The sequence below is a fragment of the Canis lupus genome, chromosome 6 (assembly GCF_011100685.1).
Source record: "Canis lupus familiaris isolate Mischka breed German Shepherd chromosome 6, alternate assembly UU_Cfam_GSD_1.0, whole genome shotgun sequence".
In the NCBI taxonomy this organism is placed as follows: Eukaryota; Metazoa; Chordata; class Mammalia; order Carnivora; family Canidae; genus Canis; species Canis lupus.
This window is the reverse complement of record NC_049227.1, coordinates 17,305,504-17,328,929: the sequence shown is the minus strand read 5'-3', so window position 1 is coordinate 17,328,929 and position 23,426 is coordinate 17,305,504. Positions and strand designations below refer to the sequence as shown.

General features: G+C 56.8%; 3 protein-coding genes across 10 annotated transcripts; 1 reads left to right on the top strand and 2 right to left on the bottom strand.

The window, feature by feature from the left end:
- Window positions 1-8,763, bottom strand: ZNF668 (zinc finger protein 668). Of its 4 annotated transcripts, none has more exons than XM_038539749.1 (3): window positions 8,136-8,763; window positions 1,905-2,568; window positions 1-1,441 (listed from the first exon to the last, which is right to left on the bottom strand). In XM_038539749.1, exons 1-3 carry the CDS (start codon window positions 8,167-8,169, stop codon window positions 229-231), a joined length of 1,911 nt encoding a protein of 636 aa, XP_038395677.1. In that variant the 5' UTR covers window positions 8,170-8,763; the 3' UTR covers window positions 1-228. The 4 variants fall into 4 exon arrangements, with proteins under 4 accessions (XP_038395677.1, XP_038395679.1, XP_038395678.1 ...); XM_038539751.1 differs by having other exon boundaries at window positions 1,905-2,573; window positions 8,136-8,760; XM_038539750.1 differs by lacking the exon at window positions 8,136-8,763 and adding an exon at window positions 7,954-8,052 and having other exon boundaries at window positions 1,905-2,573.
- Window positions 8,713-17,481, top strand: ZNF646 (zinc finger protein 646). 2 transcript variants are annotated; one of them, XM_038539747.1, is made up of 3 exons: window positions 8,713-9,003; window positions 10,178-15,573; window positions 16,880-17,481. In XM_038539747.1, the coding sequence occupies exons 2-3, from the start codon at window positions 10,260-10,262 to the stop codon at window positions 16,999-17,001; spliced, it is 5,436 nt and encodes a 1,811-aa protein (XP_038395675.1). In that variant the 5' UTR covers window positions 8,713-9,003; window positions 10,178-10,259; the 3' UTR covers window positions 17,002-17,481. The 2 variants fall into 2 exon arrangements, with proteins under 2 accessions (XP_038395675.1, XP_038395676.1); XM_038539748.1 differs by having other exon boundaries at window positions 8,968-9,105.
- Window positions 17,400-22,940, bottom strand: PRSS53 (serine protease 53). Of its 4 annotated transcripts, none has more exons than XM_038539754.1 (11): window positions 22,193-22,940; window positions 21,254-21,274; window positions 20,989-21,151; window positions 20,632-20,897; window positions 20,355-20,509; window positions 19,973-20,192; window positions 19,073-19,223; window positions 18,739-18,983; window positions 18,552-18,658; window positions 18,066-18,282; window positions 17,400-17,848 (listed from the first exon to the last, which is right to left on the bottom strand). In XM_038539754.1, the coding sequence occupies exons 1-11, from the start codon at window positions 22,248-22,250 to the stop codon at window positions 17,739-17,741; spliced, it is 1,713 nt and encodes a 570-aa protein (XP_038395682.1). In that variant the 5' UTR covers window positions 22,251-22,940; the 3' UTR covers window positions 17,400-17,738. The 4 variants fall into 4 exon arrangements, with proteins under 4 accessions (XP_038395682.1, XP_038395681.1, XP_038395683.1 ...); XM_038539753.1 differs by having other exon boundaries at window positions 18,513-18,658; window positions 22,193-22,939; XM_038539755.1 differs by having other exon boundaries at window positions 17,400-17,790; window positions 18,513-18,658; window positions 22,193-22,934.
- Between the last annotated feature and the right edge of the window lie 486 nt (window positions 22,941-23,426).

Sequence of the window (23,426 nt, the reverse complement as noted above, 5' to 3'; positions counted from 1 at the left end):
TCAGTGTCAAAGTAAATGCTTTAATGAGTGTTACTCAGAGTGACACGTGTCTCTCAACAGCTGCTGCCCGCCTCCATTGTCCCCAGCTCTTTGTTGGCAAGGAAGAGCTAGCGGCCTGGGGGGGGTGGGCAAGGATCTGGAGTTTAAAGAGTGAGCTGGGGCAGAGAGGTTCAGGAGGCCTCCTAGGAGGTCTGGGCTCCTGGGAGTGAGGTGTAGGGGACATGGGCCTCAAGCTGGTCCCTCTTCAGGCATTCCTAGCAAAGCCACAAGGGGCTCGAGGGGCGTGGGGGTCCCGATGGACACAGGGTGGGTGCGCTCGTGCTTGCGCAGGTCGCTGGCACTCAAGAAGGCCTTGGGGCAGTGGGGGCAGGTGTAGGGGCGCACAGAGCTGTGGGTGCGGCTGTGTTTGCGCAGCCCTGCCCGGTCAGAGAAGCTCTTGCCGCACTGGGTGCAGGGAAAGGGCCGGAGCTCTGGGTGTGAGCGCTCATGCCGTCGCAGCAACGTCAGAGTGGAGAATGTCTCCTTGCACTCCCGGCACACAAACTGCGGTGGCTTCTCATCCACCTCCTCGCCCCCCACCTCGCCTGCCCCTCCCAAGGGACCAGGAGCCTCCCCAACCCCAGCATCTTGGCACTCCACGTGTTCCACCGTCATGCCCACCACTTGCCACTGGGTGGCCATCACCCCACCTGATTCCGGGGGCAGCCCCAGCAGCCCTGCCGGAGGGTCCCCTAGGCCTGCACCTGCCCCCGGGGCTGCAGAGCCCTCGCCCGCCACGCTGACCGGCAGTGCCAGCCCCACTACCAGCTCCTGTTGCGGGGGAGCCCCTGCAGCCTCACTACTTCGATGGGTCCGCTCGTGCTTCCTCAGGCTTGAAGATACCACGAAGGACTTTCCACAGGCATTACAGTGGAAGGGGCGCTCACCTGAGTGCACCCGGCTGTGCTTGGTGAGGCTGGCTCGCTCGGCAAAGGCTCGCCCGCACTCCTCACAGCGGAAGGGCCGCTGACCTGAGTGCACCAAAGCATGGCGCTTGAGGTCCCAAGACGCCACAAACGTCTTGTCACACTGCAGGCACTTGAACGGCCGGTCACCCGTGTGCACCCGCCGGTGCATGGCCAGGTCTGCAGGCTGCCGGAAGTCTTTGCCGCACTTCTCGCAGCGGTATGGCTTCACGCCCTCGTGCGCCCGCTGGTGGCGCCGGAAGCTCGAGGGGTCGGAGAACATGCGGCCGCAACGTGGGCACAGGAAGGGCTTCTCGCCGGAGTGCGTGCGCTCATGGCTCTGGTAGGAGCTGAGCTGCGTGAAGCCCTTGCCACAGGCTGGGCAGCGATAGGGCTTCTGTGCCGCATGGATGCGCTGGTGGCACGTGAGCGAAGATGAGCGGGAGAAGCTCTTCCCACACTCCGAGCAGAGGAAGGGGCGCTCACCCGTGTGGGACCTGCGGAGTACGGAGGACGGGACGTGAAGGTGGCAGGCCTATCATCTGACCCCTGCTGCCTGTCTGCACGGTACGGCAGGGGCTCCTGACATCCCTGGGGACCACGAGGCTGCACCCCAGAGTAGGAAACCTTCAGGATGGGTGCCTAGGTCCCAGAGAAGACCCCGCTCTGCACACCACAGCCAGGCTCCACTCCCACCTACTGGCCTCCACCAGCGATCCTCTGAGCTGCACAACTTCCAGCCCTGCCCCCTCTCCAGCTGTCCAGGGACCCAGGCCAGTTAGGTCCCAGCAGCTCCCTCCCGACGCAGTCTGCCCCGCCCCACCCCCCTTCCCATTGGCTGAGACTGAGGCTCCGCCCCAGGCCCTATTGGCCACAGGGCAGCCTTGCCCCGCCTCCGCCCCACTGGCCAGCTCTCCCCGCACCCCCAGGGCCTGGTCACCCCAGTTCAGGTGTTCTCACCGCTCGTGGTTGCGTAGGTCCTTGAGCTCGGCGTAGGCCTTGCCGCAGCGCTCACAGCTGTAGGGCCGCAGGCCTGCGTGCGTGCGCCGGTGTTTGCGGAACACCGAAGGGTCAGCGAAGCTCTTGCCGCAGTCGGCACAAGCGTAGGGCCGCTCACCAGTGTGACCGCGCTGGTGAATCTTGAGCTTGGAGAGCGCGCCGTAGGCCTTGGGGCAGTGAGCGCAGCGGAAAGGCAGCTCACCAGCATGTGAGGCCAGGTGCACGCGCAGGCACACGGGCTGCATGAAGCGGCGGCCGCACTCAGGGCAAGGGAAGGGCTTTTCGCCAGTGTGGCTGCGACCGTGACTGCGCAGCTCGGGTGCTGTTTTGTAGGCCTTGGGGCACAGCGGGCATGCATAGGGCCGAGGCTTAGCCGATGCACCTGACACCTTGTCCCCGCCCGCATCCTCTGCTTTGGGTTCTGTCTCTGGCTTCAGCATCGCATCCGCCACCTCCTCCGCGCAGTCTGCAGGACCATGTGTGGCAGCATGTCGCGCTGCCCTGGGCGCATTTGGAAATGTCTTAGTACAGGACAGGCACTTGTAGCGGCGGCCGGAGCGCTTGTAGCCAGGGGCAGAGGACAGGGCCTCCGCAGACTCCACCTCCATGGCTTCAATGGGCGGAGCTTCTCTAGGAAAGAAGCAAAGTGAGACACAAGCCACATCTCTCTGCAATTTGCTAAGGCCTCAAAGGGGGAAAATTCTGTCTTATCTGCATTTCCTGCCAGGGATGGCCATATCCCTCCTTCCAAACATTCCTGGCTTGTACACTCTGCCCTGGATGTCCTCCCTGGTCTGTTCATTGATGAAAGAAGTTGGACCAGGTAACCTCAGAGGGGCTCTAAACCCCGTTGCATTCCCCGACAGCCCAGATTCCATCCATCTCACCATCTTTTTCCTTCAGCTCAGGGTCTAAGGCCTGTGCCAGGGCACAGGGTCCTATACAGGCTGCAGGCACAGAGGCTACCCAGATGCGGGTCTGCCCTGAAGGCTGTCAAGTGCCCAGGGAAGACAGAGGTAGGTCCAGAAGAAGGCAGAGCTAGTGGGCTAACTGGCGACTGGCACTGTCTGTCTGAAGTGATAGGTCCCCAGCGGATGTATTTTGTCTTTCCCCTCTGGTTAGTCAGAGGCAGCAACTGTTCCCACTGAATTCTGGCCTTGCACAGCTGTAAGGGACTCCACCCCAGACAGGAATCCTGGTCCACCCTCTGCTCTGGCATCGCTGTTGGGCTCCTGCTCCCATAGCTCTGGTAATGGGGAGCTCATTACTCTCAAGGCAGCTTGAGCCATTTCTAGAAGTTAGAAGTGTCTCGGTCATAATCAATATATCTGATTTAGCCTGGTCTCCTGGGGCACTTGCTCTAGCTAAAGCAGCTTCTTTCTCATTCAGTGCCCAGACACCCCCCACCCAGCTGCTCCTGGGGATCATGGCTGGGAGGAAATAGGATTAATGGATGCATTAGTCTTAACACCAGCTCATCCTCCCTAGGGGATGAAAAGAAGAGGATTATGGGCAGATCCACTTAGGGAATGCTCAGCACCAGCTGCTGGGGGCGGCCAGGGTGAGGGGGAAGGATGCAGCTATAGGCAGGGGAGGGAGCCAGGTGTGTCCAGAAGCTAGGCTGGGAGGCAGAAGGCCTGAATCTAGTGCTCCTTTCTAGACCTCTTTCCTCAGCTGTATACCTCAGGGGTGGGTAGCTTCAAAATTATGACCCACAGGAGCCCTTGGGGTAAGTGGCAAGGGCTGCTGCATCTTTAAAATCAGCACTCTTCTACCTAGTGGCCCAGCATCAGTCTTCTGCCCCTAGACACATACATGCTATGTATACAGGCAGCCAGAATCTTCTTCGTAAAGTTTCATGTATCCCCTGCTCAATAACTTTCCATGACTTCCATCACATCATGCAAACCCTTAGGTCCTTCCTGTCTATTACAAATCCCACCAATCCTTCCTTTGAGCCCCACTTTCCCCAGGAAGCTCTTCCTGCATCTCCTCTATGGTTTTCGGCCCCAATCCCACACAACTCTGTTCCAACCTCAGCTTGTTTTTTCTTTTGTTTGTTTTGTTTTGTTTTATGTTCCCTCCCCCACACTTTTCCCACTAAATGCTGGGGCTGGAAGGTGAGTTAAAGGGCATGAGGCTTAACCTTCCCTGGGCTTGAAACCCCCTAGAGTTTCCAGAGGATCCTTCGCTATCTCTGGAGGAGGCAGTCACTACCTCCCTTCCAGACATCTCTGGACAGTCTGACTGGTGAAGTTTCTCTTTAATAAAAATGATAGTTCATATTTACTGAGCACTTGCTAAATAAAAGGCAGTATCCTAAGCTCTTTATATGTATTAACTCAAACTTCATGTCAACACCATGAGAGTTCTGTTATATATATTCCTTTTTTACAGAGAAGGAAACAGGCCCAGAGAAACAATGTAGCTTTGTGGTTAAGTGTCCCATCTCTGAAGCCAAACTGCCAGGCTTCCAATCTTGTCTCACTCACTTCCTAGCTGTAACCTTGTGCCATTTACTTCATGCCATAGTACCTCAATTGTCTCATCTGAAAAATGGAAGTAATATTAGTACTTACTTCACAGTGTTGGGTGAGTTATATCAATAACTGCCCTAAACTATTAGGAGTCTTCTTAGAGCCAGACACTTTGCTGAGTGTGTTGCTACATTATTTAATTCTCTCACAGTTTCCTAAGATGGAGGTTCTTGTCCTCATTTTATGAACAAATGAACTGAGGTTCTAAGAGGTTTAGTGACTAGCCCATGGTCACAAAGCTAGACTCATAGCTGGGACTTGAATCCAACTGCTTAACTTGCCTTGAGTTGCTGGGCTCTTGATTGGCTTTCTGGGCTTCCCACACTTGTCTGCTGCCTGGGCCAGCCCTACACTTACCAGAACACTGAGTTCAGGCCACATCTTATCTTCTCTCATTCCCAGGGAACTGCCTTGAGACCAGAACCAGCACCCTTTATGCTGCTGTTTCCCTCTCAGAAGGCTTGACCCCTGGGTTCCAAGCTCCAAGCCTCAGTATTTCTCTGTGAACCAGAAACCAGATAGCTAGAGGTATACATCTCTCCTCCTAAAGCACTTCCCTGAGGAAAAGGAAGGGACACACCAGGTGCCCAGCTCCATGAAGAGCAGAGGACCACATAGGCGAAGCCCTAATTAAAATCCTACCATTAGCTCACTTCATTGTTCACTAAGGGCTCTTCCACCCATCACTCCCTAGACTGATGTTTCTTCAAGTCAGATCTGTGACCCCCCTGCCCCCGCATGAGAATAATCATCAGGGAATCTGGGGTTAGATTCACAAATCTGTACTTCAGATACACTCTTGGGGTCATGCCAGCCAACACAGAAGACTTAAGAACCAAAGACTTATCCTTAGGTCTTCACAAAGCCTCTGAGAGAGACATTTTTACTACACCTCTCTTTCAGATATGGAGATTAAGGCCCCCATAAGGGACAATACTTGTTCAAGGACACCTAGCTAGTCAAGAAGCCCAGACTCAAATCCAAGTCTTCAGGTGCGTGGGCTGGGTTCTTTCTCTACCAGTCTGTATTCATTTGGGTTTTATGAGTCAACTCAGGAGACTTTCCACTGCTCCTAGGACAAAGGCCAGGATCTTTTCCCTGGCCAGCAAGGCTCTAACTCTTGCCTACCTCACTCTCACTCCTCTTTGTGGTCTCACTAGGCCTGACCTACACAGGCTCGCTTTCCCTTCCAAAAAGAGCTAAATTCTTTTCCACCTCAGGGCCTTTGTACCAGTAGTTTCCTCTGCCAGAAACACTGTTCCCGGAGGATCACTGTGTAGCTATCTCTTTGATTTCATTTGGGCCTCAGCCCTGTCACCTCCTCAAAGGATTTCCTGACCACCTTTCTTAACGCTATCTGCATCCTTGTTCATCACTGTCCCCTCCTCTTTAGTCTCTCTTATGGTGCTCATCTGGATAACATTCCTTGCAAGCTTATCACGGGCCAGGTATCATTCTATGCATTTTGTTTGTATTACTCAAGCTAAGCTTCACAATTGCCTAGAAATTTCCAATGGACTGAAGGTGCACATGCATGGAGAAGACCATGTGAGGACATAACAAGAAGGTGGACATCTACAAGCCAGAAAAAGACTCCTCACCAGGAGCTAAATTGGCCAGCATCTTGATCTTGGACTTCCCAGCCTCCAGAACTGTGAGAAATAAATTTCTGTTCCTTAAGCCCCTCAGCCTGTGTGGGGTTTTGTTGTTGTTATTATGGTTGGCCTGAACAAAGTTAAACAGTATTATTTCCCCCATTTTATAGACAGGGATACTGAGGCACACAGAAATGAAGACTGGTCATGGCCATAACTAGTTTTCAAAGCCAGGTGGTCTGGCTCTCAAACTTCTTCGTTCTCTCCTGATTGTTGCTTTGGTAGCACTTACACATTTTATGGCTGGATTATTAATTCTTGGTCTCCAGCAGCACCAGAGTCTAGGCTGGCAAAGAGCCAGGAACCTTTATTATTTTGTATCCCCTACACCTAGAACTGTGGCTAATGCCCCAGAACAAAGTAAATGAATCAAGCTCTGAGACAGAATTCAAACTCAGGTGGGGTGGTATGTTCTCTGCCTCCCCCATAGTAGGGGTTTGTGAGAATATCTGTCAACAACTATTTATTAGCTGAATTTCTCTGCTGATCCAAGTTCACAAGGTCCAAATATCACCCCAATATCCCACGGTGGCTTCATTGCTCTGGTGAGGGAGGCTTGACTTTGCTTCCTTCACTACTGGCTTAGAAGGGAGATGCAGGCCTGCTGCCTGCTGCCAGAACAGCCTGTAAATGCCAGAGATGCACTGATTTCATTCCCAGACAACTTAGGCTAGGACCCTGCAAGCTGACATGAAGTGAAAAAGGAATCACTTTTTATCCCTTCTGCACCTTGGTCTCCCCATGTGTACACAGGTAGCCCTGAGACCTGCTGAGATGAATAGGGAACTGTGAACCATGCAGAAGTGAGTGCTAATCATCTCCTAGACCTCCAAACTGGCCAATTCACAATCTAACCCTAACCCACTTCTTCAGCCTCAGCTCCCGCAGCAGTGTCTCCGTCCCAACAGCAAACTAAGCTCCAGCCTCAATTCTCAAACTTTGTCACCTAAACGCACCTCCACCTGCAGTTCTCTCTTATCTCCGGAGCCTCGCTGGCCTTCTCCTATGGGGAAACTCTTTTGCATCCTTCAAATGCCCCCCTTCCCCAGTGCCCTCAAGAATACTTAATAGGCAGTAGAGGTAAGGGTGCCACGGCGTTCTGGGCCTCAGTTTTCTCATCAGTAAAATGCGGACTCTGAAGTACGTGGGAGTTTTTGAAGGGCGTTAGGGCCTAGGAGACGCGCTGAGAGGGGGCCTAGGGCTGCAGAAACCCTGCGCCTCCCGCTCCCTGCAGCTGTCCACACGTCGCCGCCCCCACTAGACAGACCCGCAGGGCACAGCCCTGGGCGGACTCGTCTCGGAAGGCTAGCAAAACGTTGCCTTGGAGAACGAGTCAAGAAAGAGCGAACGAAGAAGAGAACGAGCAAATGAATGGGCCAAGGGCCGGGCGCTGGACAAAGGCCTGCAAGATGGCGTTCTCTAGGACCGCGGGAGGGGCGGCCAGGACCTCGGCCGGGGAGGGGTGGCGCAGACGCCGGGGACCTGGTTAGGCAGCCCGCGCGCCTGGGACAAAAGCCCGCAACATGGCGGGCTCTAGGACCCCCAAGGCCCGCACCGCGCAAGGCGGGCAGCCGCGCCGGCCGAGCCCCGGCGTCCGCAGCAGCCGGCCCGCGGGGACAGCCGGCGGGTTCTAGGACCCGCTGGGCCGGAGCCCGCCGGCGCCCTCCCGGGGCCGCACTCCTCCCGCCCCGCCCGCGCTGCTCGCGCCAGGCCAACCCCATCCGCCCTCTGCAACCACAGAGAAACTGAGGCCTCTCAGACTGCGTCCGGGCTGGGGCGGCCCGGGGGTCCCCGCGGCTTCCCACTGGCATTTCCTACCTTAACGAACTTGGGCTGGCTCCGCGGCGTCAGCGGCGGCCGCTCTCGCCGACGGAGCCCGGGACACTGCCAGGGAGAGGCAGGCACTAGGACCCAGCGGGGGGGGGGGGGGGGGGGGAGGCGGGGCTGGCAAGCGGAAGTGGGCGGGAGCTCTTCTCGCCCGGGAGGAAGGCAAAGTTTACCTGGACACAGCAGGCGAAGGTGGCGGAGAAACATCTTGCAAGGGTTTCTGTGGGTGCTAATGACAGGGGACGCCAGGCAGGTTTACGGTATATACCGGGCCATTGCTAGCTTGGGGCCAGATCACCAAGAACTGGAAGGCGGGAGGACAGAAGGGCCATGCGCAAGCTTTGTAGTACCCAAATCCGCTTATACTCCACCACGTTTCCCTCAGTACAAGGAGTGAATGAAACTCCCTCCATCTGCCTTGGGAAGTTTTTCAGGGAGCCGCACGAAAAGTGTCGCTAAAGTACCGAGGCTAGCGCAGCAGAACCCTTTTTTTCCTCTTCTGCTTTGAATCAATATGCACCGGAACAATTTTAGCAGCTCTTGCCGGAAGTGTGGCTAAGACTAGCGCAAAACAGCGCCGTGTTTTGACCCTCGTGGGCGGGGTCAGAATCGCGCTTCGGCTCCCTCTCCCTTAGCCCCGGAACTGTGTCTGTGTAGAAGCGCTGCTTGGAGGCGGCACAGGAAGTGTTCTCGAGGCAGAGGTTTCGGGGGGAACCTTTTGCGGCTAGGACACTTCCTGTTTCCTAGTAACAATAGGAAGTGTCCGCGGAGCTGGGGGTAGACTCTGGCTCCGGCCAGCTGCGCCCTCTTTCCTTTGCCTCCTTCCTTCTCCCTTTTCTCCTTTCCTTCTTTCCATCCCTTCCCGCCTCCCAGGAGCCCTGGCGAAGTGTGCGTATGTGGGAGCGCGAGAGCCCCCCACAGCCACCCCTTGGGGCGCGCGGCTGCAGTTAGGGTGAGGGTCCCAGTGCGCAGGCGCGCTCCCGTTCGCGGTCCCCAACGGACTCACCCGCGGCGGGAACGAAAAGGGGCCACCCGAGCGAGGTAGGGGTCCTGAGAGGAAATTGGCCGAGGAGATGAGTGAGGGGAGAACACCTGGTTGGTGGTTGATCAGGAGAAGGGGCTCGAGCGAAGGAGCTTTGTGAGGTGAGAAGTCGCGAAGCAGGTTGAGTGAGGGGGTTTAGATCCGGAGGTTTGAGTTGTAGGCGCGTAGGGGTCCCATGAGAGTGAAGAATCAGAGTCCGCGAAGGCCAAGGTGATGGAAGGGGCATGGGGGCCTGCTATGGAGAGAGTAAGGGCTCCGGAGAGAAGATCGCCGGAGTCATTGGGTTTGCTCCTGTGAAACTGGGATAAGAGGAGCAGCAGTGTGTTGCGAGGATTAAGTGACACAAGAATATTCTTTACTTAGCACAGGACCCCGCGCATGCCCAGTAATGCCCAGGTAATGCCCAGTTAGCGTGAGTTGATGTCAACATAAGTATTTTAAAAGGGGATAGGAGAAAAAAAAGGAAAAGGGTATAGTGAGGATGTGTAAGAAAGAAAACGGTAGGGGGTGAAGACCAACCAGAAATGGGTTGGAATTTTCCAAGATGTAAGATAATTTGGGTTCAGGGGCAAGTAGGTGAAGGAGGTGGCTCACATAGTGACCCTGAAGGAATAAGAGGTTGGGGGAACAAGCCAGCCCTTTCTCTGAAGAGGGCTCCTACCCTACTTCTCAGGTCCTCCGCTGTCACCTGGAGAAAAAGGCTGCTTTTCAGTGTCTCTAGGCTGTGTGCTGTTTAGCTGAGGGATCAGGGAGAGAAGACTGAACTTCTCATATTGAAGGTCCTAGAAAAGGTTCAGGTTTCCTTGAAGAGCTCTCAGGAGATAGGTTGGTTGGTTGGTTGGTTGGTTGAGAAGTATACAGAAAAGAGGGTTAGAGACAGTAGGTTTTTTGGATTTGGTCTGTGAACAGAGGTAGGTAGGACTGTGGTCAGAGATAGGTTGCATCCCTCTAGACTCGTTTCCTTATCTATATCTCTAGGGATGAGTTAGGCCTAGGAGCTTGTGTGCAAGGAGGCCTTAAATGATGCTTTTAGATTAGATCCAGCAGAAAGCAAGTCCCTGGGGATTACTGCTTGGGGAACATCTCTGTGACCTCTGTGAGCTTGTTGCTTATAGAGCCAAGAGGCAAAGTTAACTGAGGCCTGCCTTCTGACCGCTGCCCGCCTCTTCCTAGGCCTTGGTCCCACCACCAGAGGAAGATGCTGTTGCCACCTGCCTGCTCTTCCTGAACCTCCAGGTTTCTGCCACACTGCCCCATGGAGGACACACCCACCTCACTCAGCTGCTCTGACTGTCAGCGCCACTTTCCTAGTCTCCCAGAGCTGTCCCGGCACCGAGAGCTGCTCCATCCATCTTCCAAGCAGGACAGTGAGGAGGCAGACAGTATCCCTCGGCCCTACCGCTGTCAGCAGTGTGGGCGGGGCTACCGTCACCCAGGGAGTTTGGTCAACCACCGGCGGACCCACGAGACTGGCCTTTTCCCTTGTACCACCTGTGGCAAGGACTTTACCAACCCTGTGGCCCTCAAGAGCCACATGAGGACTCATGCTCCTGAGGGCCGCCGGAGGCGCAGGCCTCCCCGCTCCAAGGAAGTTGTTCCACGCCTGCAGGGAGAAACAACATCCTCTGACTCCAGGGACCAGAGGCTCAGCCCTGGGGAAAGCTGGACAAGCCAGGAAAAACCTGTTGAAGAGACATCTGGCTCTGGGCCTGAGCCCAGGGAAGATCCATCCACCAGACAAAGAGGCTGGGAAAGCCAGCCAGATTCCGAAGAGGGTGCGGAGGGCTGGGGGCCCACCACCAATTCTGCGAGAGCCACCCCGCTGCCCACCCCAGCCAGCAGCCTCCTTAGCAATTTGGAACAGTATTTGGCTGAATCAGTTGTGAATTTCACAGGGGGCCAGGAGCCGGCTCAGCCACCTCCTGCTGAGGAGGAACGGCGGTACAAGTGCAGTCAGTGTGGCAAGACTTACAAGCATGCCGGGAGCCTCACCAACCACCGGCAGAGCCACACCCTGGGCATCTACCCTTGTGCCATCTGCTTCAAGGAGTTTTCTAACCTAATGGCTCTGAAGAACCACTCCCGACTCCATGCCCAGTATCAGCCTTACCAGTGTCCCCACTGTCCCCGTGCCTTCCGGCTCCCCCGAGAGCTGCTGGACCACCAACAGTCCCATGAGGGGGCAAGGCAGGAGCAGCTATGGGAAGAGAAAGGGATGCCCACAACCAATGGGCACACAGATCAGAGCAGCCAGGACCAGCTCCCTAGTACACAGATGCTGAACTGCTCCGGGGAGCTCAGCACCTCTGGGGAGCTGGAGGACTGCGGCCCTGAGGAGTACCGGCCTTTCCGCTGTGGGGACTGTGGCCGTACATACCGCCATGCCGGGAGCCTCATCAACCATCGTAAGAGCCACCAGACAGGTGTCTACCCCTGCTCCATCTGTTCGAAGCAGTTGTTCAATGCAGCTGCCCTCAAAAACCACGTGCGGGCTCATCACAGACCCCGGCAAGGAGCTGGGGAAGATGGGCAGCCATCAGTGCCATCAACTCCCCTGCCTCTGGCAGATACAACTCACAAAGAGGAAGAAGTCCCCACCATCACCCTGGACCACCGCCCCTATAAGTGCGATGAGTGTGGTCGGGCTTACCGCCACCGGGGGAGCCTGGTGAACCACCGCCACAGCCATCGGACTGGAGAATACCAGTGCTCCCTCTGTCCCCGCAAGTACCCCAACCTTATGGCCCTGCGCAACCATGTACGAGTCCATTGCAAAGCCGCTCGCCGCAGTGCAGGACCAGGGGCTGAGGGACCCCCCAGTCACCTCAAGGTAGAGCTCCCTCCTGACCAAGTGGAAGCAGAGGCAGCCCCGCATATGGATCAGGGGCATGGGTGCAAACATGAAGAGGAGGCCACAGGTGTCTCCCCAGCAGCAGAGAGGACAGCACCACAGATGTGTAACCTCTGTGGGATGCTCTTTGAAGACCCTGAGAGCCTTGAACACCATGGCCGGACTCATGGGGAAGGGGAAGACAGTAGGACAGAGACCAGGGTGTCCCCTCCTCGGGCATTTGCCTGCCAAGATTGTGGGAAGAGCTATCGCCACTCAGGGAGCCTTATCAACCACAGGCAGACCCACCAGACAGGGGACTTCAGTTGCGGGGCCTGTGCCAAGCACTTCCACACCATGGCTGCCATGAAGAACCATTTGCGACGCCACAGTGGGCGGTGGAGCAGGCAGCACCGGAGGAGGGCTAGCAGTGCTGGCAGTGGCGGGGAAGCCAAACTCCCATCAGGCGGGAACTGGGCGCAGGAGTTGGTGGAAAGCAATGAGGGCCTGGACGATCCGCAAGAGCCTCCAGGCGGAGGTCCTAACGGAGCCGAAGGCAGCTTGGAAAGCGACAGGGGCTCTTTGCAGGTTGAGGCCGAAAGAGATAGATGTGGGCTTGAGCGGGCTGAGGCCCATAGCCAGGGTGATAAAGAGAGCAGCGGTAGTGAGGAAGGGCTGAAAAGGAAGGAGGCATGTTTTCTTGACAACTCAGACATCCCAGGCCATGAGGAGAGCAATGGGACTCGCTTCTGTGATGGTGCCACAGGGGTGAATGAAGACCAGAAACCAGCCACTGGCCAGTGCAGCTCCCCTCGCCAACCTCCTGAAGCTGTCACCAGCTGGCAGGCTGAGGTCTCCCACACGTGTTCTGACTGTGGGCATTCTTTCCCTCATGCCACTGGCCTGCTGAGCCATAGGCCCTGCCATCCACCAGGCATCTATCAGTGCTCCCTCTGCCCGAAGGAGTTCGACTCTCTGCCTGCCCTGCGCAGCCACTTCCAGAACCACGGGCCCGGGGAGGCAGCCCCTGCGCAGCCTTTCCTCTGCTGCCTCTGCGGCATGATCTTCCCAGGACGGGCTGGCTACAGGCTTCACCGACGCCAGGCTCATGACTCTTCTGGTCTGACTGAGGGCTCCGAGGAGGAGGGGGAAGAGGAAGGAGCCTCAGGGGCAACCTCCACCCAGAGCCCTCCGCTACAGCTCTCGGAAGCAGAGCTATTGAATCAGCTGCAGCGGGAGGTGGAGGCACTGGATGGAGCTGGTTATGGGCACATCTGTGGCTGCTGTGGTCAGACTTATGATGACCTGGGGAGCTTGGAGCGTCACCACCAGAGTCAGAGTTCTGGGAACACCACAGACAAAGCTCCCAGCCACTTAGGAGAGTCAGATGATGCCATGGGAAGGATTGCAGATGGTGACTGTGTCTTTGAGGGCACAGCAGTGGCTTCTCTCTCTGGGGAGGGTGGGGACACAAAGTCTGGAGAGGGAGCAGGTGCCATGGTTGTAGACAGCGTTTGCCTGCAGGGCGGGGAAAGCCCACCTGAGACCCAACCCCGCCCCTTTCGCTGCAATCAGTGTGGTAAGACCTATCGCCATGGCGGCAGCCTGGTAAACCACCGCAAGATCCACCAGACTGGAGACTTCATCTGTCCTGTCTGCTCCCGCTGCTACCCCAACCTGGCTGCCTACCGTAATCATCTGCGAAACCACCCACGCTGCAAAGGCTCTGAGCCCCAGGTGGGGCTTGTGCCAGAGGCCGGAGGTAGCAGAGAGCCTCCGAAAGTGGCAGAAGGACCGGGGCAGGCAGACATGGGAAAATTCCAGGAAGAACTTAAAGCAGAGCCCTCAGAGGAGGAGGCAAAGGTGAAAGAGGAGGAGTGGGAGGAGGCCTCTGTGAAGGCGGGCGAGGCAGAGCCGAGGCTGGAGACGGCAGAGAAGAGCTGCCAGACTGAGGCCAGCTCAGAGCGTCCCTTCAGCTGTGAGGTGTGTGGCCGGTCCTACAAGCATGCTGGCAGCCTCATCAATCACCGACAGAGCCACCAGACTGGCCATTTTGGCTGTCAGGCCTGTTCCAAGGGCTTCTCCAACCTCATGTCCCTCAAGAACCACCGGCGCATCCATGCAGATCCTCGGCGTTTCCGCTGCAGTGAATGTGGGAAGGCCTTCCGCCTGCGGAAACAGCTGGCCAGCCACCAACGGGTCCACACCGAGCGAGGTGGGAGCGGGGGCGCCCGGAAGCTGACTCGGGAAGATCGACCCTTCAGGTGTGGGCAGTGCGGGCGGGCCTACCGCCACGCGGGCAGCCTCCTGAACCACCGGCGCAGCCACGAGACAGGTCACTACAGCTGTCCCACTTGCCCCAAGACCTACTCCAATGGCGTGGCCCTGAAGGACCACCAGAGGCTGCACTCAGAGAGCCGGCGGCGGCGAGCAGGGCTGTCACGGCGGATGGCCGTGCGCTGTGCCCTGTGTGGCCGGGGTTTCCCTGGCCGGGGATCTCTGGAGCGGCACCTCCGGGAGCATGAAGCAGAGACTGAAAGGGATCAGAGGGGCCTGGAGGGCCCAGAGGGGAACCAGGCTGATGGCCAGGGACTAGAAGACAGATCAGGTGATACTGAGGCAGTTCTCCAGCTGGAGGACAGACCCGGGAGGCTGGAGGAGCAGAATCAGAGCCCCATTGGGGCAGCAGGTTCAGAACCCACTGAGCTAGTATCCAGGGACATGGGGAATGTCGAAGGGAGGCAAGGAGATGGGGGACCGGTGAATCATGGTGAAGGTTGGGTTCCTCTGGGTCATGTACTGACCAAGCCAGAAGATGAGTCAGGGGACAGTATCCCCAAGAGTTCTTGCCACCTTGGCAACAGCCAGCCCAATGGCCCTAGTCTGAGTCCTGTGGAGAGCTGGGACAATGGAGATAGCAAACCTCAGCTCCAGCCAGAGAGTCACCCCTTTTCCTGCAGCTGTTGTGGCAAGACGTACTGCCAGTCAGAAGGCCCTCTGAACTGCCACAGCACCCCCAAGACAGACTGCCACCATTGCCTGCTCTGCTCCAAGGAGGTCTCAAATCCTGTGGCCACAAGGAGCCACAGCTGCAACCACATAGCTGCCCAGACCTTTGCCTGCCCTGACTGTGGTAAGGCTTTTCAGTCCCATCATGAACTAGCCAGTCACCTGCACACTCATGCCAGCAGCCTCAGTCAGGTGCCACCCCAGACACAGGAGGCCAGAGGTACTGCCAGTGGGATTGTGGAAGCTGAGGCAGATCCCTCTGGCCAAGGGGGAATCCAGAAGTCCCCATCAGAACCCCACACAGCCCCAGGAGAGAATGCTGGGAGAGCTAATGGGGGCCAAGGAGTAAAGTCCACGGTGGCTGAAGACGAGGAACGGCCCTTCCGCTGTGCCCAGTGTGGGCGGTCCTACCGCCATGCCGGTAGCCTGCTAAACCATCAGAAGGCTCACACCACTGGACTCTACCCATGCTCCCTCTGCCCCAAACTTCTACCTAACCTGTTGTCCCTTAAAAACCATGGCAGGACCCACACAGACCCCAAGCGCCACCGTTGCAGCATCTGTGGCAAGGCCTTCCGGACAGCTGCCCGGCTGGAGGGTCATGGGCGGGTCCATGCACCTCGGGAGGGGCCCTTCACTTGCCCCCATTGTCCCCGCCACTTCCGCCGCCGAATCAGCTTCCAGCAGCACCAGCAGCAGCACCAGGAGGAGTGGACAGTGGCCAGCTCTGGTACGGGGGCATGAATGGCTTGGGCAGAGAACGGAAGGGTCCCAGAGGAGATGGGCACAGAGTGGGGGGGCAAGGAGTGAGGGGGGGAAGGTCACATGACTTCCTAGTGGGGGTGGGGCAGGTGCAGCTTGGATATGGAGAAAATCAGTTTGAGGATGCCACCTTGGGAGGACTGACATTGGAACCTCTGGGTCAGGTGAACAGCCTGCTGGGCTGAACTGTGGGGTGGGGTAGGGTGTGGGCAGAGGCTGAGGCAGCCGCAGGGCAGGAACCAAAGAAGAAGGGGTGTTTTGTTTGAGGAGAGGAGGCAGCTATCTGGCTACTACATCTGGAAACTCCTGATCCAGCCAGTCAAAGAATGATTTCCAGAGAGAATGGTCTCCAGAGAAAGGTGGTGCTCTTTCCTTGAGGCAGGTAGCAAGAGTGAGGAATGGGGTGTGGGAGGCACCCCCAGACTAGACTGCTCTGTGGGTTTTGTGGCTTTTGTGTTGACTTGGCCAGGGAAGCTGGGCCACTGGTTAGCCCCCCAGCTTGCTGTCCCTCTTCCCTGCATCTTGTCTCTGGTCCCCCTCCTCATTGCTTGGAAACTAGATCTCTGGTCATTTGCTACTGATACTGCCCCCTGTCTCTTCTCCCCTTTATTGAACCCTTTCTTCTCTCTGCTGTGCATCTCCTTTTTAGGAGCCAACCAAACCACTCTTTCTACCTGCATCCCCCCTTCCCGCCAGCACACCTTTAACTGGAGGACTGAGTCACAGATAATTGTTTCTTTGAAGCCAGGCCCAGCTGTAGCAACAGCAGCCATTAGCCCCTATCTCCCATCGTCTATCAGGGAAGATTTCCATGGAAAGCCACCCCACCCAGCCCTGCTGGAGGAGGAGGCTATGGGGGAGTGGGGCAGCCTGTTTCCTCAGCCTGTTCCTGGGCCCTCGGCTCATGCCGTCAGCCTCCTCTAGAGATCTGTAGGCCTTGTCCCAGAACCCCTCCATATAGTGGCCACCAAGGGCGGGTGTCCCTGAGATGGCTGGTCTTTGACCAGGGACTCAGGGAAGGAGGGGATGGTGAGTGAGAGTGCCCTGAGAGAGTGCTGACACGATGGCTTTCAGAATAAAAGATTTCTCGTGACCTCAAGGGAATGAGCGAGAGGCCAGTCAATGAGGCCTAGAAAAATAATTAGGAGTTCTCACGCAGGCCTCTGGGGCCCCGCGGGGTGCTGTCAGGATGGCCTGCGGGGCTAGGGAACAAGGGGTGCAAGCTGTGTGGGGTTTGCTGCCCTGAGTCAGTGATTTCCTTTCTTTCTCCCCAGGAGCCCCAAAGGCACCAGCAGCAGGCAGAGGGGGCTTGTCATTGCCCCCTCCACCCACCCCCACGACCTCACTTCTGGATCCTTCACCCCAGTGGCCTGCAGACCTCAGCTTCTCCCTCTAAACTTCAAGTCTCCAAAGATCAGAATACGGGCGGGGAGGGGGGGCAGGTTGCAGGGAAAGGCTTGATCTCCATGTTTTGCTCAGGAGTAGTTAGGCTTCCCCATCTCTTATTCTCTCCCACTGTGCAGAGGACCCAGATCTGGCTGCTTGCATTAGGAGGGGGTGAGGTATCCCTCATGTCCCTGTCCTTGAAGGCTTTCCTTTCCCCATTCTTTGTCACTATGCTCTTCCTTATGACCAGCCCTGCAAGAAACCCGGTGCCAGGCTCTGCCATGATGTGGGGCCACTGTCACCAGCCAGATTCCAACACCAGGGAGAGGCCATTCAGAGAGCCACAGGTGGGAATGTTGCCTGTGGAAGGGGAGCCTTTTGCTACAATTTGTAACTTATTTTCTAAAGTCTATTTTGTAACAATTTATTTAAGTTTTAAAAAAAAGGAAAATTGCTCCCCCAACCCCCAAAAAATGAATTTTCAAAGTAAGTGGCTGGTGTGATCGTATCTGAGGGGGTGAAGACTAGGGAAGGCTGGGGACGCCTGCGTCGGACAGCAGAGCTGGGTGTAGGGGAGCATCCATAGGTGACACCTCCCTGTCCTGCAGGGTAGGGAGTGAGGGCAGCAGCTGGTCTGGGCAGGCTTCTTCCCAGAGCCCCCTGGGCTGTTGGGCCTGCCCCGTGCCTGGCGTCACATGTGGGTTGGGGAAGTGGGAGAGGGACAAGGGCAGTGACGCACGGATTGTCTCACTGTGTCTGCAGTATCCCAGAGCCACCTGTTAACAGCCAGTTGGTTTGCCTGTCAGGAAGAGGAAGGAGGGCGGGGTTGGCCTCATCCTCAGAACTTTCCTCCCTCCCTGGAAGAAGAGGAAGAAGATGCTACTTAACCCCCATGACATGAGAAAACTGAGGTTTGAAGTTGAGAGGCCTGCTCCAAGTCATAATAATGAAGAACCAGAATTCTGTCCTATCCCAGGGCAACCTAGAGGTGGGTCAGAACAGATCTTTCCCTGGATGGAGAGAGGATGGGTCTAAAGAGGGAAGTGTCAGCAGGGAAGCCCTAGGGCCACGTACTCATGTTGGCCAAGCAGCTTCCAGGCTCAGTCTCAGGCTCCGGCTCCTCAGCAAAATAGACCTGCCAGTCCAAACTGCTGACCCAGCTCTCATAGGCGGGGAGTGCCATGAAGACTGCGGGCCTTGCCGGGCCTTGGCAGGCATCTCCAAAGCTGTGTAGCCCAGCCAGGAACCATGTGCCCCTCACCTCATGCACCAGTGGTGTCCCAGAGAGACCCTGTAAGGGGTCAGGTGACAGTGGGTGACTTCCTCTTCTCCCTAGGCAGCGGTGGGGGCAGAAGGGGCTAGGGGCTGGGCCGAGGCTCTGGCTGCTTGGGAGCCAGCTGGCAGAAAGGCCCGATTTCAAGTGAGAGGCAGGCCTGGAGGCCAAGCCTGGCAGAAGGTCTGTGAGTTACAGGATAAAGATGCCGGGGTCTGTGGAGTGAGGTCTGGGGGACTGGGGCTCACCTCACAGTGGGGTGGCTCACCCACAACACTGGTACACACCATCCCTGGCAGAATGGGGATGTTGTCGCTCCCAGGAGTTGTATGCAGCCGGCTGCAGGCCCTGGGTCCCAGGAGGGTCACAGGCACAGTCTGAGGGGAGCTGATGCCTGTAGGGTGAAGGTAAAGACCCAGCTGTCCCAGCAGCCTCTAGGATGGATGGACAGCTGCTGGGGCCTGTCCTACATACCTGCTCCTTGGCGGGGCAGCCCCAGGACCCAGCCACGTTCCCCGTCAGGCAGATGGTGGTCAGAATAGGGCAGGCAGAGGGGCCGAAGGCTGGGGCCTAGTGTCACAGGTTGGGCCAGCAACAGGAAGGCCACATCGTAGCCCCCCTCTGGGTGGGTATAAGCCCCATGCAGGATGAGTTGCTTCAGGCCTCGCTCCTCTGCTCCAGTCCCCAGTGCTATGGTCCATTCCTCTGGGGTCTGGCGCCTGTGTAGAGGCAGCATCGGGTGGTGGGGCTGCCAGTGAGGGCAGGAGAGGGGGTGGGGGTGGGCACAAAGGCAAGAGAGATGGCTCACCCAATGAAGCAGTGGGCAGCAGTCAGCACTACCTCCTCTGACACCAGGGCTCCACCACAGGCCAGCTCCCCCTGGTGCTTCAGCCTGGCATCCCAGGGCCATGGGGAGGGGACTCCTGCCTGGGGACCTTCTCTCCTCAAGGATCCACAGGCTGGAACAGACGGATTACATCACCTGCCTTCTTGCTAAGTGCTTACTGCATGCCTGGCCCTGTGCTAAGCACTGCCCACGATATCCTTTAAGCTGGATCTTGTTACCCTTGTTACCGACATAACCAAAGTTCCAGAGAGGTCAAGTGACTTTCTAGCTCATTAAACACAGGCAGGTTGCTGACTTGAGACTCAAAAGCTAAGACCTAAGCTCTTAAACCCTGATGGTCTAGCCTCATGGGAGTGGCCCTGCTCATCATTCTCCTACCCCATCTGTCTGTACCCCTCCAGGCTTGGACTGGCCCCAGAATTCTGGCTCACTAGTACTGCTCTTACCATCAAGACACAGCTTCCATCCTAAGAATTACTTTTCATGAAATTTGCATGTTAGTCACTTAATGCTAGAATTCTGAGTGGGAGCCCTGCCCTGTCCAATCTCACTGGGTCCCTGCTTGGAAACTTGCAGCTTACCCCTACAACCTTCAATTAGATCTCAGATCCCTCGTCTCACCTAAACTCTAAATGCACAGAGTTCTGAAGTAACTATGCCTCTCAGCCCTAAATGGGGGTGTTACTATCTTAGGGGCTGAAAGGGGCCTTAAAAGCCCCCTAATTAGTACGTGAACGTTTTGTCCCAATTTTCTATTCTGAGCTGAAACTTGCTTCACTGTGCTTCTGTCTGCTGCCCAGAAGTCCTTATGCAGGCCTGGGTGTCCCGACATGTCCCACTCCTAATGCGCCCTGCTCATACCTACACAGCTGTCCTCATCACTCATCTCTGGGGTCTCTGGGTTCTGGGACAGGAAGACTGCCCCCTGAGCCTGAGCCTGCAGCCAGGAGCTGTAAGCAGCTGTGTTGGTCAGCAGCACGGGAGTGTCTTCTTGGGCACAGCTTGATGCAAAGCTGATGATCCCAGCCTGGACCCAGTATCCATCAGGCTCGCGGCACAGCACGGGGCCCCCGGAATCTCCCTGGAGCCAGGCAAAGGAGTCAAGGATAGACACTTGAGCCCCAGCCATGGGCAGACACCCTCTAACAGTGGCACTGCCACCCATCCCTATGGATTGAGTACCAAGCCCAGGGCTAGGTCCCCCCTCCCCTTCTGTTCCCTTCCCTTGTCTTCCCCATCAGACCTGACAAGGCCCCTGCACCCCAGGCTGGGCGCCCCCACACAGCATCCCAGGCCGAGCTGGGCTGGCCAGCAGACGCTGGTGCAGCCGGTTGTAGAGACAGTTACATGTGGGGCGGCTGATTAGACGCAGGCGCAGATTTCGCAGAGTCCTGGGAGCTGGCAAAAGAAAGGGGGTTGGGAGACCAAGAGACGTTGAGGAGAGGGACAGTTGGCAGCTGAGGCTATGTGACCTTGGGCAAGCATAGGGCCTCTGGGCTTCAGTCTGGGCCAGTACTTACCACCATTGGTGTCCTGATCCCAGCCAGTGGCCCAGCAGGAGGTCCCAAAAGGAAAGCGATGGGTAGGTTGGGGCAAGCAGAGGGGTGTGTGGGCCATGGGGTGGGCAAGTTGTAGCAGGGCCAGGTCTGAGCCCTGGCTGTAGTGGCTATAGGCCCGTGGCAGCTGCAGAGTCGTCACTCCTACCTCCTCAGCCCCTGGGCTCAGCCCCTCACATTGCAGAGAACCCAGGACAACCGACCAGGAGTTCAGTTCTGTCACTGCTGCCCTGAAAGAGGAGGGACAAGGCCGAGGCACTGAATGCAAAGGGGGACAGTGGCAAAAGCCAGAAGCTCTGCCTGACTCCAGCCACGACTCACTTTTCAAAGCAGTGAGCAGCAGTGAGGACCCAGGTGTCCGCCACCAGGGATCCGCTGCAGATGTGGACTCCCCGCCTCCTCACACTCACTTGCCACGGCCACTCGCCAGGTACCGTGATGCCCTCCTGAGGCTCAGGGGGGCCAGGGCCACGCTGCCCACACACTGTGAAGAGGGGCGGATCAGACTGGCAGAAGGCCTATCCTGTCCTCCCCAAGGCCAGACGGAGCCCCAAGAAAGGCCTGGCCCCATGTCCCCAGAGCTTACCATGCTGAGCTGCTCGAAGACCTGGGAAGAGAGAGACACAGGTGAGACCTGGGGGAGCCTTACCTGCCTAGCCCAGCCTTGGTGGAAGGCATAGGTTTTGGGGGTCGGGCCCTGGGTCCTTGCCTATGACTGTGCAGCTACCTCACCGGCCCCTCCCAGAATGAAAATATATGAGGTCAAGAAACAGCTTTTATTGGAAGCTATTCAGAGTGTACACTTAGTAATTAATTCTCCTCCCTTAGCTGTGCTCAGCACTCCTGGGCCAGGGTTCAGCTTGGGACCAGTCCAACCCTCCTCCAGGCTTCAGAACCCCCAACTCCAGCCCCCGCCACTGAGTCAGGGAGGCGGCCCATAAATGTGGTGAGCATTAGCTTAATTGTGCTTTCAGCCGTGATGCCTAAGAGGAAGGATTAGAGGCCAACGTCACGTCCAAGTGGGGGAGGGCTCCAGGAGATGGAGACTCACCCCACCCCTGTTCTGACAACTCAGACACCCCCACTTTTCCCAGAAACTGCCAGAAATTCTACTAAAGGATCCCCTGCCTTCCCTCTTTCCCGTCACAGGCATATCAACATCTGGGCCAGGAGAGATGGGACATACGGAGAGACAGGGAGACAAAGGAGCCAAAGAGCTCCCAGAACTCGCCAAAGGTCATTCTGGAAGAGGAGAGGCAGAGAGGGGAACAGGGTACACGCACACGGGCACATACAGATACAGACTAAAGTCTAGCCCAAGAAAGTCACTCCTGTTCTGACATGAGTGGCCGCATACACCTCCCCTGCTACACAGCCAGACACAGTTACATCACCACAGACAGCCTGTCCACCCCACTGGCATGCTCCCTCACACGCACCAAGATGTGAGGCGGCCGGGGCAGAGGGTGGCCCCTGAACACCCACTGCACCACTCCCCTACCCACACAAACACAGGGGTGCTCACCCTTCATGAGGACCACTGCTCCCAGGATGAGCAGCCCGGGTCCCCAGCTCTGCTTCATGCTGCTCCAGGCCACTCTGCTGCCTAAGCTCTGGGTTTCAGAGAGGCCACCTGGGTTTCCCTAGCTCCACCTCTGCTCCGCCCCCAAGTTGGCTCAGAGTCAGGTGTCCTTGCTTTTCCTCAGCCCTGGAAGGGAGCCTGAGCAGCTCCCAGCTCTGGGGCTGTGGCTGTGTTACCCTGGGCTATTCGCCACCCCTCTCTGGGCTGTAGCCGTGGCCACATTTTGTGGATTCAAATCCTAGCTGCCCCCATTTACTGCTTGAGTGACCTTGGACAATTAGCCTGTCTGTGAACTCAGAATTGTTGAAGGTCAAAGGGCTTGGACCAGAGTCTGACATAGAGTAGACTTGCTCCCAGCATGGAAGCTGTCCTCTGGGAACTGGGAGGGGCACTCACTTGATTTCAGCTTTCCCACCTCTCTCCCAGGCCCACTCCCAGAGGCCATGTGTGCAGGGCTGGGTATTGAGGCCCAGGGCTCACTGTTACTTGCTGGCAATGAGACTGACGAATCTCAACACCTCTCTGCTGCCTTCCCAGAGACCAGGGTCATAGTGGTTCCCACCTTTCTTGCAGGTGGTGGAAGACTCAGTTGGGAGGGAAGAACACTCAGAGTGTACTCTTTTTTTCTTCCCAACTTCTAACTCAGGTCAGCCCAAACTTCTAGGGAATCCTGACCCCAACACAGATGCAGCTGTGTTAAGAACATAGACACGAGGGATCCCTGGGTGGCGCAGTGGTTTGGCGCCTGCCTTTGGCCCAGGGCGCGATCCTGGAGACCCGGGATCGAATCCCACGTCGGGCTCCCGGTGCATGGAGCCTGCTTCTCCCTCTGCCTGTGTCTCTGCCTCTCTCTCTCTCTCTGTGACTATCATAAATCAATAAAAAAAAAAAAAAAAAAGAACATAGACACGAGCCAGATGGCCCCTGTGGATCCAAATCCTGAGAGCCCACTAATCCCCTCCCTGGCACTAGCTGTGTGGTCTTACATAAATTACTTACCCTCTCTGTCCCCATTTCCTCATCAAGATAGGGATAATACAATTGGATATATAAGGGTTACATGAGTTAACATATGTTCTTAAGCAGTCCTTGGCATGTGGCTAAGTGCTTGGTATATATTAGGAAAAATAAAACAAAAATACTCAAAATGTGTCCCTGGTCTTCCAGGGCTGCCAAG

Bases quoted from the DNA above. Each gene is read 5' to 3' on its own strand.
- ZNF668 (XM_038539749.1), bottom strand. From the start codon at position 8,169: ATGTTTCTCCGCCACCTTCGCCTGCTGTGTCCAG. The intron at 2,569-8,135 runs GTAAACTTTGCC...TTCCTAGAGAAG, and splicing joins CCTTCGCCTGCTGTGTCCAG to CTCCGCCCATTGAAGCCATG. The intron at 1,442-1,904 runs GTGAGAACACCT...CGTACTCCGCAG, and splicing joins GACCTACGCAACCACGAGCG to GTCCCACACGGGTGAGCGCC.
- ZNF646 (XM_038539747.1), top strand. From the start codon at position 10,260: ATGGAGGACACACCCACCTCACTCAGCTGCTCTGACTGTCAGCGCCAC. The intron at 15,574-16,879 runs GTACGGGGGCAT...CTTTCTCCCCAG, and splicing joins GTGGACAGTGGCCAGCTCTG to GAGCCCCAAAGGCACCAGCA.
- PRSS53 (XM_038539753.1), bottom strand. From the start codon at position 22,250: ATGAAGCAGAGCTGGGGACCCGGGCTGCTCATCCTGGGAGCAGTGGTC. The intron at 18,984-19,072 runs GTGAGCCATCTC...GCCTCTACACAG, and splicing joins GCTGCCCACTGCTTCATTGG to GCGCCAGACCCCAGAGGAAT. The intron at 18,659-18,738 runs GTATGTAGGACA...TTCACCCTACAG, and splicing joins GCTGCCCCGCCAAGGAGCAG to GCATCAGCTCCCCTCAGACT.